Raw genomic sequence first — 14,550 nt, forward strand, 5'->3', positions numbered from 1 at the left:
GTAACGTGCCAGGGAAACATACACCTTTATGTCTTTGTGTTCCTGGGTGGGCTGCCGGCTTTCATATCATTTAATTTCAACAGCAGGTTAATGGCTTCTATACATCCCCAGGCTTTCAGTGAATTCAAATTCCACTCGAACATGTGCTATGCTGTAATTGTGTTTTCGGTAACTGTAATTACGTGATTGCATTAATGAGAGCATTTGCTATGGGTATTTTTGGATAGCTGGTGTTTTTTAAACAGGGGCTGCATGGGGTAAGGGCAGAATGCCATCGCTATTTCTGAGCCAGGATGCTGAATCTATTTTGAAGGTTGCCATGGAAACCATTGTATTTGTGGCGGCAGTGATTGGTGCTGCGGAGAGAGACGAATCTTCTATTTTTGTCATGAGTCAACACCTGATACATACTCATAAATAGACGCTTGTGCATGCACACACACACACACACACACACACAGACGCACGCACGCACGCACGCACACGCACGCACACACACACACACACACACACACACACACAGGCATGCATGCACGCAGGCATGTACAGATACACACACACACACACACGCACGCACACAAACACATGCACGCACTCACACATGCATGCATGCACGCACGCACACACGTAGACATACACATACACAGGCATACATGGAAATCACTTCACTTGAAGCACTGAGCGTTCATCATCATGTGATGTTATCATGTTATCAGTGAATGTTTTCGGAATACAATAAAACATGCACTGAATATGCACATGAATATCGACATACAAGGCTTTGTATGCATGCAAACCTTTATTTGGAACAGAGGATGAATGAATGAAAGCGATGCAGAACAAGGGATATGTGTGTTTGCTCCTTCAGCAGAGTTATTGCGGTCACATTAAATATAACATTTAACATTTCATTGTCCACCTTGGAAAATGCAACGAGACAGACTGTATGTGAAGAAAGATCACCGTGGCAACAGGAGAATCAGCAATTGCCCCAGTTTGATGAAGCCACATACGGAGGTGGCTGAGGCCCATTTGTAATTGTTTTACCTCAGTTAAAATGACCAGAGATTTATAAATATGGTGAACTGTGACGGAAGGACACTGGATGTGTTTCTATGTTAAAATATGAAAATGATCATTACACGTATGGTTAGCTGAATGTATTCCGTTCTATTTTCTATAGAATAGACACACACATGCACAAGTAACATTGGGCGAGATTTAAGCTCAGGAAATGAGAGGGTTAAGTTAGCACAGATGTTTATCTGTACAGATGTTCTTTATCCATATCATCAATTGTGGGCTAAACGTATTTGACGCTATTACAATTTTGTATTTCTGTGACTTCTTATTCGTATTGACGCACTTCCCTAAAAATGTAAATTATCAAACTATTCCAATATAAGGAATAGGCAGGCACTAGGACCCTGTGTGGCCAGTTGCTGTGGTACCCATTTACTCGCTGCCTCCTGCTCCATCTCTGCAGTCAGTGTTTGTGTGTATGGGAGAGAGAGAGAGAGAGAGAGAGAGAGAGAGAGAGAGAGAGCGAGAGAGAGGAGAGGGAGCATCTCTGTGTAAGCATTTATATCATCAAAAAAAGGGAGCCAGCATTTTCTCCTTCTCGTCCTCTCCACGGCTTGGTGCTGACCAAACCTCTGCTGGCGGTGGGTTCCAAGAGGAGGAACCAGGACTACGGCGAGATGGTAAGAAGAGCAGGTTATTTCAGCGGGAACTACCTCACCACCATTCACAAGGTATACCGTGCTTCATCTCCACCGTCCACCTCACTCTGCTGCCAGCTAAACGGGCTCTCAGTCGTAGCCTCAAAACGGAAAAGACCATAACAACCAATGCTGTACCTCTGGCTATGCCAGGATTAATCGTGTCTTCTGATCGAGTGTTCTCGTGCTATCTCTCTCTCCCTCTACCTATATCCCCCCTTCTCGCTCTCCCTTTCTATCTCTCCCTCACTCTCTCTGTTTCTGTCATGCTCTTTGTTTTTTTTTATCTACAATGCTTACTTCTCCTCTACCTGGTTCTTCTTCCACGTAGCGTAGAAGCTCAACGGAGTGAATCTGTTTGCCAGCCTGGGATTAGAACAGTGTTGTCAGGGGCACCCGGCTCCGGTGTTGTAGAATCAGTGTGATGTATAAATGATTGATGGATGAATGAGTAGGCGTTAATACATGACTACACCAGGCGAGGGGAACAGATAGGCTTGGGAGAATTAGGTCCATTGATCACAGAGGATCCAGTCGTCCAACGTGACGGACACCATTGCAACCCGAGCAGCTGTAATGTATAGGAGCTGTGATGTATTGTTCTGATTGTGGAGCCGTGCCTCGTTAAATTGTCTCCTTTTGATTTGTATTTTTACAACCGGTACACCAAAACATGACCACATGTATCATGCTGATTGGCTATGCACACACGCACGCACACGCAAACGCAGACACACCGGCCTCGCACTCACGCATGCACGCACGCATGCCCACACACACATGCACACACACTCACACATACACGAAGCTGCCACCTCCATAGAGGACTATTTGTTTTTCTGCGACATGCCGTTGGCCTCTGTGACCCGACTCAACCTTGTTGTTGAAGGTGGGATGGCGGCTGGGTTAAACTCAAGCCTAGGTCAACCCATCTTCATACTAGCGTTTGGTAAAATACATGAAGAAACATGAAGAGTTCACCTGTTTGACCTGAAACCACACACACCAGCACACAGTGAATGCGTTAGTGCATTTCCGAGGCTGGAAATTCGTTTTCAATGGTAGTTATTATTAATGGTAATGAAAATGGCTTTAGAGTAATAGGATTATATGCAGGAATTAGCTTGCGCTTCATGCATTGACAGGATGTGTGCTTTAAATAGATTTAACCTGATTTCCTGTGCAGCTTTCCCAAGAATAACTGGACCGATGTATTTTTGCTGTTTCTGAACGATACGCTGATGGTAACAAACACTCAGTTGGATGGTTCCTGTGTGCCCGGCTCCCACGACAGATTTCAGGTGGACCCTAGATAGAAGCGTGGATGACTTATTCCCTCTCTGTTCCGAGAGGGACGACACCAAACAGAGCGATTCCCTCGCTGCAAACAGATGACAATCCTCTTGTTCTTCTCCCCTCCTCTCCTCAGGGTCCACTCTGACCGCTCTGGAGACACCAGTCTTTGTAGATGTGTCCCAGAGACCCAGATCACCGTGCCTCGGGTCAGGCTCCCATCACCGGGGAAGCTGCGGACCTCGTCTTCACACCCCAAGCTCCCCGGCTGTGAAGGATGGGTGATGGGCCTGTGACGGATCCCGCCCGCCTGCCCCGCCTCGCGCCTCAATGGAGCCCTCGTGGAACTCCTCCTCACACAGCCCTCCGCACGCACAGTCCGCCTCCAACACGTCCGCCTCCCTGGTGCCCGCGCAGGACTGGGCACTGTCCCACTGTCTAGCCCTGCTGGCCATGCTGCTCATGGACCTGCTGGCCGTGGTCGGCAACGGCGCCGTCATGGCCGTGATCGCCAAGGCGCCGCAGCTCCACAAGTTTGCGTTCGTCTTCCACCTGTGCTCGGTGGACCTGCTGGCCGCGCTGGTGCTGATGCCCCTGGGGATGCTCTCCGGCCGGGCCTTCTTCGGGGAGGCGCTGTGCCGGAGCTACCTCTTCCTCAGCGTGTGCCTGGTCAGCGCCGCCATCCTGTCCATCTCCGCCATCAACGTGGAGCGCTACTACTACGTCATCCACCCCATGCGCTACGAGGTGAAGATGACGGTGGGCCTGGTGGCGTCGGTGCTGGTGGGGATCTGGGTCAAAGCCCTGGCCATGTCCGTCCTGCCCCTCGTGGCCTGGTTCCTGCAGGGCGGCAGGGGCCCTCTGCTGGACGGGGGCGGGGTGGGGGTCGGGGTGGCGGCAGGCGGGGGCGGAGGAGGAGGCGGCGGGCCCGGCGGGCCCCCGGCGCCGGCCCCGGGGGGCCCCAGGCGGTGCTCGCTGCACTGGACGGTGGGAGGCTCCAACCGCCTGGTGTTCATGGTCCTCTTCACGCTGGTGTACTTCCTGTGCCCGCTGCTGCTCATCCTGGTGGTGTACTGCAACATGTTCAAGGTGGCCCGCGTGGCTGCCATGCACCACGGGCCCCTGCCCACCTGGATGGACACCCCCCGCCGCCGCCGGCTGGAGTCCATCAGCAGCCGCTCCACCATGGTGACCAGCTCCGGGTCGGGCACGGGCACGAGCCGCGCCACCCCGCACAGGTCCTCCTTCGGCGGGGGCAAGGCGGCGGCGGTGCTGGCGGCGGTGGGAGGCCAGTTCCTCTGCTGCTGGCTGCCCTACTTCTCCTTCCACCTGTACTCGGCGGCGGTGGCCAGCCCCCCCGCGGCTCTGGCCTCCCTGGAGGAGGCGGTCACCTGGATCGGCTACTTCTGCTTCACCTCAAACCCCTTCTTCTACGGCTGCCTCAACAGGCAGATCCGTGAGGAGCTGGGCAAGCACATGCCCTGCCTGTTCCGACGCGCCCGCCTGGAGCAGGAGGACCTGGACGGCCGGGAGGGCTCCATCGAGGAGAACTTCCTGCAGTTCCTCCAGGGCACCGGGTGCAACCTGGAGCCCCCGGACTCGCGGAGCACGTCCAGCCCAAAGGGGGAGGCGTGCCGCCCCGTGGTCCAGGCTCAGGCAACCCAAGCCCCGCAGGCCGTTCCTATCGATTTCAGGATTCCCGGGCAAATCGCGGAGGACACGGCGGGGTTCACGGACGGTGAGCACGTGAAAAAGAACAACCATATTATAAAAGACAGTTAGGGTCGCGGAGGAGGATTGTATCGTTTTATCTCGTTGTTTATTGTGTTTCAGGGCATCGTTTTGCTGAAGGTTGTCCCAAATCCGTTACGGATGGTAGCTTATGAGTTTAGCTAGGTTCTTTTCTATTGTTCCATTGCAAAAATTGCACTTGTGATACATTCAAATTATAATGAATTTCAATTGAAATCCTCTGAAATTAGTTTTTCTACGTAATTTCTAACGACATTCATGAGAAAACAACAACATTACCCTATTGCCTTGGAAATAACTTCTCTGCCCTGTATAGAAAATGACTTGATGTAAATTGAATGTTTTTATTGATGTTATACGTTAAAAAAAATTAAAAGATGTACAAATTAGATACCTGTTTGATTTTACATATGTGTGGGCTGCCAGGAATGTCATTAATGCTCAATATTTTCAGATTCATTTATTCAGGATACACATTGGGCAGCATTTAGCAACACATGTCCATGGCCATTATATTACTGTAATATTGTAATGGGCCATTCAGATATAGGAAGATTGCCCCCATTTGAAATATAAACAATAACAAAATATTTAGATGTCATGACGAATCACTGAGCAATTGGTCATTGTTTACAAAAATGTTCAACTAATAATCAGTTCAATTGTGCTATGGCAATGATAGCAAAGACAATTCTAAATTCTAACATTAAATATGATCAAAATGATCTAGAAAGAGCATTTCCCATGGCAGGACTGTGCTGTCACTTGAAAACATTAGGTAGCCTAATGTGCCTTTTAATCATTGCATACCAACATGTACAGTTTAATTCGCCTGACCATTGTATGAAGTGCAATTATATAATGGTCCAAATAAAACATCTATCATTTGTTTATAGATATTTTCCTTTTATATTTGCCAGGCTAAACTGCTAATTGTTTGCTTATATCAGTTATGTTCTATATTCGATTAACTATACATAATTGAATTAATTCTATTTAATTTAATTGAAAGATTATTCCTATCAGGAATTGCATTGTTTTTATGAATCTTTGGATGACATTTCTTCCAGTCCTCATCTTCTTTAAAAAGAGACAAAATAGATTAAATTAGAGTACATCGCAATCGCTAAAAACGGTTAATAGAATTCAGAGCTGCATTCACACTTCTTAAAGTGTAACTCACTCTGATTTTTGAGGCAATAATAACTTATACAACTAGCTAAATCTTTTATTTACAGTGCTTCTAATCTTACATTTTTCAAATGTTAAAAAGCAACCAAAAATACTTGGGCCTCCATAGTTGTACCATAGTGACTGGTGTGCAGGCCTACTTTCACATTACACTGTAGGAGGTGGACCGAGGGATGGAGTTCAAACAGTTTGACCGAAGCGTATCATTTGAAGTTCAAAAGCCTGCAGTGATAGTCTGACCTTTATATGGGAGATGGGGGTTTCAGGATGTACAGACATCATGCGGACCGGCAGACGAAGCATACACAGGCAGCCAAACAGTCTGACAGGACAGGCGGGCAGACAGAGAGAGGACAGGAGGAAGGACAGACAGACACACGAAGGATGAACGACAGACATATGAAGAGATATACTACGCAGAGAGAGAGAGAGAGAGAGAGAGAGAGAGAGAGAGAGAGACGGACAGATAGACAGACCGACAGACGGACAGATGGACCAAAAAACAGATACCTACTGTATCTGTAGATGAACAGGTATAGATATAGATATAGATCTATAGATAGAAACAGACAGATACATTGATAGTTGTTTAGACAGATGTGGTGGTTAAACATGTAGAATGAACAGGCGTCAAACCTCAGCAACGGACCTCAGTCAACCCCGCCCCCAGCTTCTCCAGGCTCAACCATCTCCATGGCAACCTAAGCCTAGTGACATTTCTAAACGCTGTAGTAGGTGGTGGGAGGAGCCTGCTCTTTGGGGAAAACAAGAATGCAACCTTGTCTATTACTACTTATATGATATTTGATGTGCGCATATTCCATATTGTAGGGAAAAGCAATTTTTATGTCCACAGAAATTAAGGTTTAAGTGACTGGCGAAATCAATCACATGATGAACTGAAGTAGGCCAGTGTCTCTAAGAAAATAAAAGAGGGTTTTACAATTTATCGTCCAATTCTCAACACAAACATTGTGTATTTAACAAACCAAACCTTAAATCTTTCCAAACCACATAACTGTAAATGACCAAACCTAACTGCAGATAGAAACGAAGGGGAAGGTGCGAGTGTAGACAATAATAAAGTTATTTTGGCTCGAATGGTGCTTTCCAAAAACCTCCCTGCCAGACAAACAACGAAAAAAAGGAAGACAAAACACAAAAACATTTTTATTTTTTTTATTACATTATTTCAAACAGCCCGGCTGCAGATAGCGGCACTCTAGACTAAAGCGCCCCGTTTAGAAACGACGGCCCCTTTAAGTGCTAATGCAGCCGCTTTTCTTGTTACACAAGGAATCGACTACGTCAACGCAGCTATCAAACGTGCATCCCGTATGGATCCAGATGACAACAATACCCCGATAGAGAGAAGGAATCGAGTGGCTACCTACATTAACTGTTGATGCCAAAATACATGTAGGGGAGATAACTCTGTAACACGAAGTAGGTTCCATTCATGAGGTTAATTTGAAGTGTTTGAAGTTTTGTGTCATTAAAACTGGGTAAGATTCACATTACTATTCCAGCTACAACATGTGCTATAATCGCCATTGAACTCAAACTAAATATAATGATCACGCGTATTATTTATTTTGATTGTATTTGTTATACAAATTGCTAGCTTCTCGCTGGCGTAATTTTAAGTCTTAAACAAAGGGCTACTGTTGTTTCGGCAGAGCGGTCAGCCCTTCCTACTTTCTACTGACGCATCAGCAGACTGGCGAGATGTCGAGTGGTAAGTGTGTGTGTGCGTGTGTGTGTGTGCGTGCGTGTGTGTGTGTGCGTGCGTGTGTGCGTATGCGCATGTGCGTGTGCGTGCGTGTGAATGTGCGCAGCATCATTATCAGAGGTTTAAGGTACCTAACCCCTTACAAAGAGGGCTTTCTATTGTTCTTGCCGATGCATACTCTTTTAGCAGCACAAACAATGCGTCGAAGCACAACTCTGCATGTTTATATGCTTGTTTAGGGTTAATACTAAGCTATGGTTTTAAAGTTATACACAACCCCCCACCCAATCAACAGACCATTTTCATTGAGATTTCTTCCTCAGGAAAAGTGCAAAGGTTCAGTTGAAGTTAAACATCTTGTTAATCTGTAACCCTCTTCAAGGCCTGTTGCTGTTGAGAGAAGGAAAATACCCTAGATATTGAAGGGAGAGATATGGCCAAGATAAGCATCCAGGACAATTTGACCCTCGAATGACAGGCCTACATAATATTCTTTTGTTGACTCATAATGGATGTCTGTTTTATGAATCATGTGCTTGGCTTTATTCTGTAGTAAGACACATGGATGTCTCGCTACGGTCACGTTGTTGACTTTGGACTGAAATTGAGTAAATTAATGTGATGGAAACGTGAATGTTTGTGTAAACAGAAGTAAACTATCCATTATATGTCTGCTCATGGCTAACAGCCAGAGGTGAAACTGACTTTGCCGTTATGTTATGACTGCACCTATAACCAAATAGGGGCCCATACCATTAAAACCTTGTTTTCTTGACTTATTTTCCTCATCGCTGAGTCAAAATGTTCTGTCCTAAAAGTTTAGTTTGCATTTGGGATGGCTTATATCCCCTTTTAAAGATAAATATACATGGGCTTGAGAGGAGTGTGGTTTTGCAATTTGCCTTCCGCAAAAAAAAAGAGGAATTTCCAAAGCTGGGGAAGGAAGAAAATAGCAAACTGTGGTTTCGACAGTAGTCTGGTTCTCAGCAGAGCAGCCAGCCCTCCGCTTTAATAGGAATCAGAGCGTGCTCGAGCAAAGGAGAGGAACAGAGAAAGGTGTGTTAATATGGCTTCAGGCTAATGCATGTTTTTTATAATTACACGTTTGAGTTAGTTGATACTTGGGGTTTTATCTCTTGGTTTCGGTCTCACCTATCTCTCTGTAATCTTGTCTCTCTGTTGCCAACAAGTAATGCAGGATTTGTATTGGTTGAGTATTGGTTGTTTCTAAGTTGAGTGGATCTATGTCAGTATGTCCGATCTAAAACGGCTTGGCATGCACGAGTAGAACAATTGCTACCGTCTGCTTATTTGTTTTGCGATGGCTGCAGTTCATCTGCCTGGCCACTAAATGGGGTTTTATGCTGTGTATTTGTTCAAAGCCCTTCCACTTTTATGTGTGCATGACACATATCTATATATAACACAGATATAAATGAACCATAAGCCTTTCATGAATTTTGTGTATCATGGATGCATGATCATCACTTTGTTTTTATTTTGTGTAATTTAATCAGGCTAGTAAACATTTACACTGAACCTACAGCATAACAATGATATGGACATGGCAGACAGGTTCCTCTGACATTGTGTTAACTGATCATCCTCTTCTATTCATTGTTCCTATTTATAATGCATGCTCTCAGGTGTAAAAAATTGTGTGTTGTGTGTGTGTTTTCAAGAACTCCCTGTTCATGCTCATACGTTTAATAAGTACATAAGATTGGTGTTGGTCAGGCTACCTTAAGCTAGGCTGGCTACCTGAAGCTAGGCAGGCTACCTGAGGCTAGGCTGGCTACCTGAAGCTAGGCTGGCTACCTGAAGCTGGGCACGCTACCTTACCTGAAACTGGGCAGGCTACCTGAAACCAGGCAGGCTACCTGATGCTAGGCTGGCTACCTGAAGCCGGGCAGGCTACCTGAGGCTAGGCTGGCTTTCTGAAGCTAGGCAGGCTACCTGAAGCTAGACAGGCTACCTGAGGCTAGACTGTTTCACTTTCTTACCTCCCATCGAGTTCTCTGGAGTTTGCTGCTGCTGTCATTGCTAGAGGAGGACCCCGCCCATTCTGTTGTGATACACTTCAGCTTCTATTTCTGCTCTGGCCAGCTCCAACGTCTCTTGTTTCTTTTTTTACCGCTGGAGCAAGAAATCATTTTGACCTCAGCTCACCTTGCCGCGCGGTGTAGCCTGTCCCACGTTGCAGCCCCGGCGTTACAGCTACGGCTTGACATGCTAGCAGTCAGCAATGTCCACCTCTGTTGCATTATTCCTCCGCATCGGCTACGGGAAGCTGGCTTCCAGGTTGCTAGGACAACGGGGGAGGCGGGCCCCTCCCGGCAGGAGAGAGGGAAGCCCGAGCCTCTCTGACGCCGCTGACCCACTCCTGCCTCCAGGGGGGCGGAGCCTGCTCTGCAGCAAAGGGTCCCCCTCGGTCCTGGTGCGGCTTTTGCTGCCCCTGCTGTCCGGAGTGAGGCGGCGCAGCTCCGACGGGGCAGGCGCCGCTGCTCTCCTCTCCCTCTCGCTCTGCCTCCGCCGGCCGCTCTGCAGCTCTGACTCACTCCGCTCCAGTCGTAGCCCGCGCACAGGCAGCAAGATGTTGTCCAACACCGCCACCTCCGCCGCCGCCGCCTCCACCGCCTCCACCCCCGTCACCCCCAGCACCCCGTCCTCGGGGGCGGGTGAGGGACAAGGGAAGGCTAGAGCCAAGCCCACCTTGCACAAGAGGGGCAGTCTGCAGAGCGCCACCGTTCCTGGTGAGTGGCGGGGGAAGGGGGGGGGGGGGGGGGAGAGAAGGATGGGGAGCACGGTAGTAGGGAGCTTGGTTGGGAGGACGGAGGACGTGGGGGAGGGGGGTCCGGAGTAAAGATAAGCACACAGATGTTGAGCAGCAGCAGCTACAAGGGGCTCCCCACAGAATTTGGGACTCTTTTCTTTCTTTCTGGTTTGTCTTTGAATGTTTTCAACCGAAGCTTAGACACTTTTGCTGCAGTTTGTCGACACCATTTCTCGAACACAGTTTCTTATTAAATAATAGACAGCATGTGCTGTACATTGTGTTTAATTATATACCGTCGTCCACCTTCTTCTGACAGGAAGCGAATCATGACTTCAGGCAGGTCGTTTGTCAGTTTGCGTTCCTCATTCGATAAACCGTTCAAGTCAACACATGGGGTATGAAACAGTGCTGACGGTCAGCACTCTAGTCAGTGAGTTGAGCAATAGGGGGGGGGGTTCTGTGGCCAGCCCTCTGGGGGTCAGTTTGTTGCGGTTTCACTGCCTGCGTGTCTTAAGACCTTATCTGCTGTTAACGTCATAGGGTCTTTATTATCTATCGGTCAACCTGACAACTGCCCCGTTTGCATGACTCTTCCGGCCACTTGGCCATATACTGTCTGTGCTTTGAGCGTTCTGTAAGTAACTTTTTAGCTCTTTGCTTTTATGGAGACAACCTGCTTAGACTGCATATTTGTTGCTTTGTGATTTGTTTCATGATCTCATCTCAACATGATTCACCTCTTCAGTGTGATATACATGCCCTTGAATGGATGTTAATTATCAGCATTCTTTTCTTCAAGATGATTCTAATTATTTTAAAACAGAACTGATTGAGCAAGACTTCCCCCCACATGTTTGGTTGTAGTTTTTCCTGGTAGTAAAAAGAGGCCATTGCAACACAGCTCCTATCTCAAATCACATTCAGACCATTTGATTGGAGTGGAGGTTATTTGTGCATCGGTGCCAGGTGGGTGCCACGGTGACGTCCTGGTCGGGGTATTGGGCTTCTCCGAAGGCCGTATCCTTCTGTCATTTTATCGACTGGATTCTAACCTCCAAACCCACCTGTAAGTCACACCTGTGTGTGTGTGTGTGTGTGTGTGTGTGTGTGTGTGTGTGTGTGTGTGTGTGTGTGTGTGTGTGTGTGTGTGTGTGTGTGTGTGTGAGAGAGTCACACCGGGGGCTTGCGCTAGCTCTTTGAACACCAAAGCCAGACTACTTAGCAGTCAGTGATACGTCCTTGGGACACAGTGACACCTGTTCAGAAAAACTCAATAGTCCCACAGATGCTTAATACGATGGGCTCTACTGAAACAACTGAACTATCTTTCCTATTTTGTTTTTCTATAGTGGCAATAATATTATATTCCTAATTATAGTAATATAACTAATCTTTATCCTTAAACTCATTGTTGTGAGGCCCTTGTTGTTATTGTTTTTAACCCTTGCCTCCTGTTAGACCCGTCTTCATCCTGAGGGTAAAACAGTGAAGCAGTTAGGCTTTTAGTTTGCCTATAGATATCTATGTACATATACATAGCCTATAGTGGTAAGGCTATGTTTGTTTACAATAAAACTGAAAAAAATGTTGGATGAAGAGTGGCTGTTATGAGGGACGGTGTAAAAGCAAGCACACACACAGGGTTAAGGCCGCCTATCTTTGCTGCAGTAATAAATAACTTAGAGGTCTTCCATCTCCAGCCGTCCTTTCAGTCCCCACATTTTGCTGCTTGGCTGAGCCCCCTTGCAGAGACAGTCTTCCAGTGCAGCCTCATACAACATGCCTCACGTCGCTGGCACACTCAGCCCTTTGCTCATTTCGAGTGGATAAACTGTTGGTCTGTTGCTCTGTTTCACTATTCTCGATGTAGTCTGATCACAACACGACCATCTGTCCGCCTGCCCGAGGAACACAACAGTGGAGGCCAGTGAAGACTCTGTTTGAAGCTGTTAGAGGCAGCTGTGTTGTGTCCGTGTTACTGTGCCGTGTTGGTGAGACTCAAGACTGCCCAGTCAGCTCTCTGATGGAGGCTCTCTCTCTTTCTCTCTTGATCTCAAGCTCTCTCTTGCTCTCTCTCTCTCTCTCTTGCTCTCTCTTTTGCTCTCGATCACTCTATCTCTCGCTCGCTCTCTTGCTCTCCCCTCTCTCCCTCTCATGCTCTCTCCCTCTCTCTTTCTCTCTCATACTCTTTCTCTCTCTCTCTCTCTCTCTCTCTCTCTTATCAGCCCATGTCCACATTGTGACTGCATCACATGGGGGTAGCACCTTATAGACTATAGTATTATTATTATAGCTATTCAAGCTGGTGGGTGTGTGGATCCCCCCCCCCCCTCTCTCCTGCATGATTAACTCTGCAAAAAAGGGCCTAGGACACCCATATCCCCCTCCCACACATGCACACACAGCACTCCCAGGCCTTGGAGATAATGTACACTTTGTACCCAATGTGATCCTATTTCGGGAACACAGTATCTTTTATGCTAAGGGAAGAGACATGTGAGCTGTAGATGATTTTCAACCTTTAATATTTATGTTATTTTGAGAAACTGTAAAAACATCTTAAAATAAAATCTTGGGTAAAATCACATCTATTGTTTTGAGCATTGTTCGCTGTCAGAGATATAATGTTTTTGTTAAATAAGTATAATATAGCTAGATATTCTGACAGCCATCACAGATATAGAGTCAGTCACATGGGTCTCCCAGTCCCTAGCCAAAACGACAACATCACTTAGAGTGCCTTTTACCCACACTATAGACCAAGTGTTCTGTTATAGCAACAAGTAAACATTGAAGCCAATATAAACGAGAGAGAGAGAGAGAGAGAGAGAGAGAGAGAGAGAGAGAGAGAGAGAGAGAGAGAGAGAGAGAGAGAGAGAGAGAGAGAGAGAGAGAGAGAGAGAGAGAGAGAGAGAGAGGAGAGGGAGCATCTCTGTGTAAGCATTTGGGGGAAGTGACAGTCCTTCCCCTGCTGGCGGTGGGCGTGACCATTTGCTAATCTGTTAGAGAGCTGTCATAAAGTCATTACTTCTCAGACCGGTGACTGCCAAGAGAGCTATGCACCACTGCCTCATCAGTGTGGTCGTTTTTCATCCCACATCCCCTCAATTACATCTACACTCATAGATGTAAATGATAATACTGAATGTATTTTGATGGCATGCAGGCAGGAAACCCAACCCTCATGTCTAAGCAGGTTAACCAGGTTGTGAAATGGACGACCAGAGAGCAGTGTGAGCTTGAGAGGGCAGAGTTGTGTGGTCGGCCTTACGATGTATTTGGGACTTGCGTTGTTGTGCATTGTGTCCTGCTTCGAGACAGGATGTGAAACGGGGAACACATCCAGCAGGGTTTCGGACCAAATCTGATCGACATTATTGAACAGCTACACTCTAAACCTAAGGCCATGTTCACAGAGCTCTGACATCAGTGATATGTTTAAACAGATTGAAGCAGAGAAAAGCAGTTATTATTACGCATATCATCCAATACCTGCAGAGTCCATCATCTAAGAGTACAAATTAAACCTTTTCCATAGCAGATCTGGGCCAGAACAGGGGTCTTGTAATCTGTGTCTAATGATATTTAGTGCTGCCATCATTTTTAATAACATTTGCTGAGGTCCAACTATGTCTGACCTCAGCAAACGGCCACATATTGCTTTTTCTGGCAGGATGATGGTCTACTGTGGTCACACGTGACCACAACAAAGTGGATCAAATGGACAAAGTGAGCAGAACACGAACAGTTGTAACAATGTTTGCGAGGGAGACGTTTAATCTGAACCTTTCACATCTCGCCACTAGAGGGCGTCTGAGCTCCAGCAGACCCCTGGTTGCTATAGCAGCAGGCGACCATCCATTGCTCACAAGTGGCTGACAGTATCTACGGTCATGCAACTGTTTGTTAGTCACAGACATTATTAAGGACCAACTCATCAGGTTGGTTTGGATGGAAAATTCCAGAGCTTTCGTTTTCGCTAAGAATAGCAGAGGGAGGGGCTGTCGGGGTGAGACACAGAGCGAGGCTGAATGGATCTGGAGAAGGGCTTTAGGAGAACTGGGAAGAGGGGTCTTTAAGAGACT

The 14,550-nt window shown here is 47.0% G+C and overlaps 2 protein-coding genes across 7 annotated transcripts in view; both read left to right on the forward strand.

Annotated features, from left to right (window-relative positions):
- Positions 1 to 3,344: 3,344 nt before the first annotated feature.
- LOC307083900 (G-protein coupled receptor 61-like) lies at positions 3,345 to 4,796 on the forward strand (the record flags this gene model as incomplete). Its single annotated transcript, XM_079747929.1, has 1 exon — positions 3,345 to 4,796. One exon carries the CDS (start codon positions 3,345 to 3,347, stop codon positions 4,794 to 4,796), a length of 1,452 nt encoding a protein of 483 aa, XP_079604055.1.
- Positions 4,797 to 7,278: 2,482 nt separating this feature from the next.
- The window catches only part of ampd2a (adenosine monophosphate deaminase 2a), a 32,485-nt gene continuing 25,213 nt past the window's right edge, over positions 7,279 to 14,550 (forward strand). For 2 of the 6 annotated variants that reach the window (XM_079748507.1, XM_079748509.1), the window contains exons 1-2: positions 7,279 to 7,403; positions 7,637 to 7,695. In XM_079748507.1, coding sequence (XP_079604633.1) covers positions 7,686 to 7,695 — 10 coding nt within the window. In that variant the 5' untranslated portion in view covers positions 7,279 to 7,403; positions 7,637 to 7,685. Of the gene's footprint in view, positions 7,463 to 7,636; positions 7,696 to 8,696; positions 8,746 to 9,957; positions 10,443 to 14,550 lie in introns of those variants that run through there. The other 4 variants (XM_079748505.1, XM_079748506.1, XM_079748508.1 and 1 more) reach the window with 3 other exon arrangements.

This window comes from Pollachius pollachius, assembly GCF_949987615.1.
Source record: "Pollachius pollachius genome assembly, chromosome: 12".
Classification (NCBI taxonomy): Eukaryota; Metazoa; Chordata; class Actinopteri; order Gadiformes; family Gadidae; genus Pollachius; species Pollachius pollachius.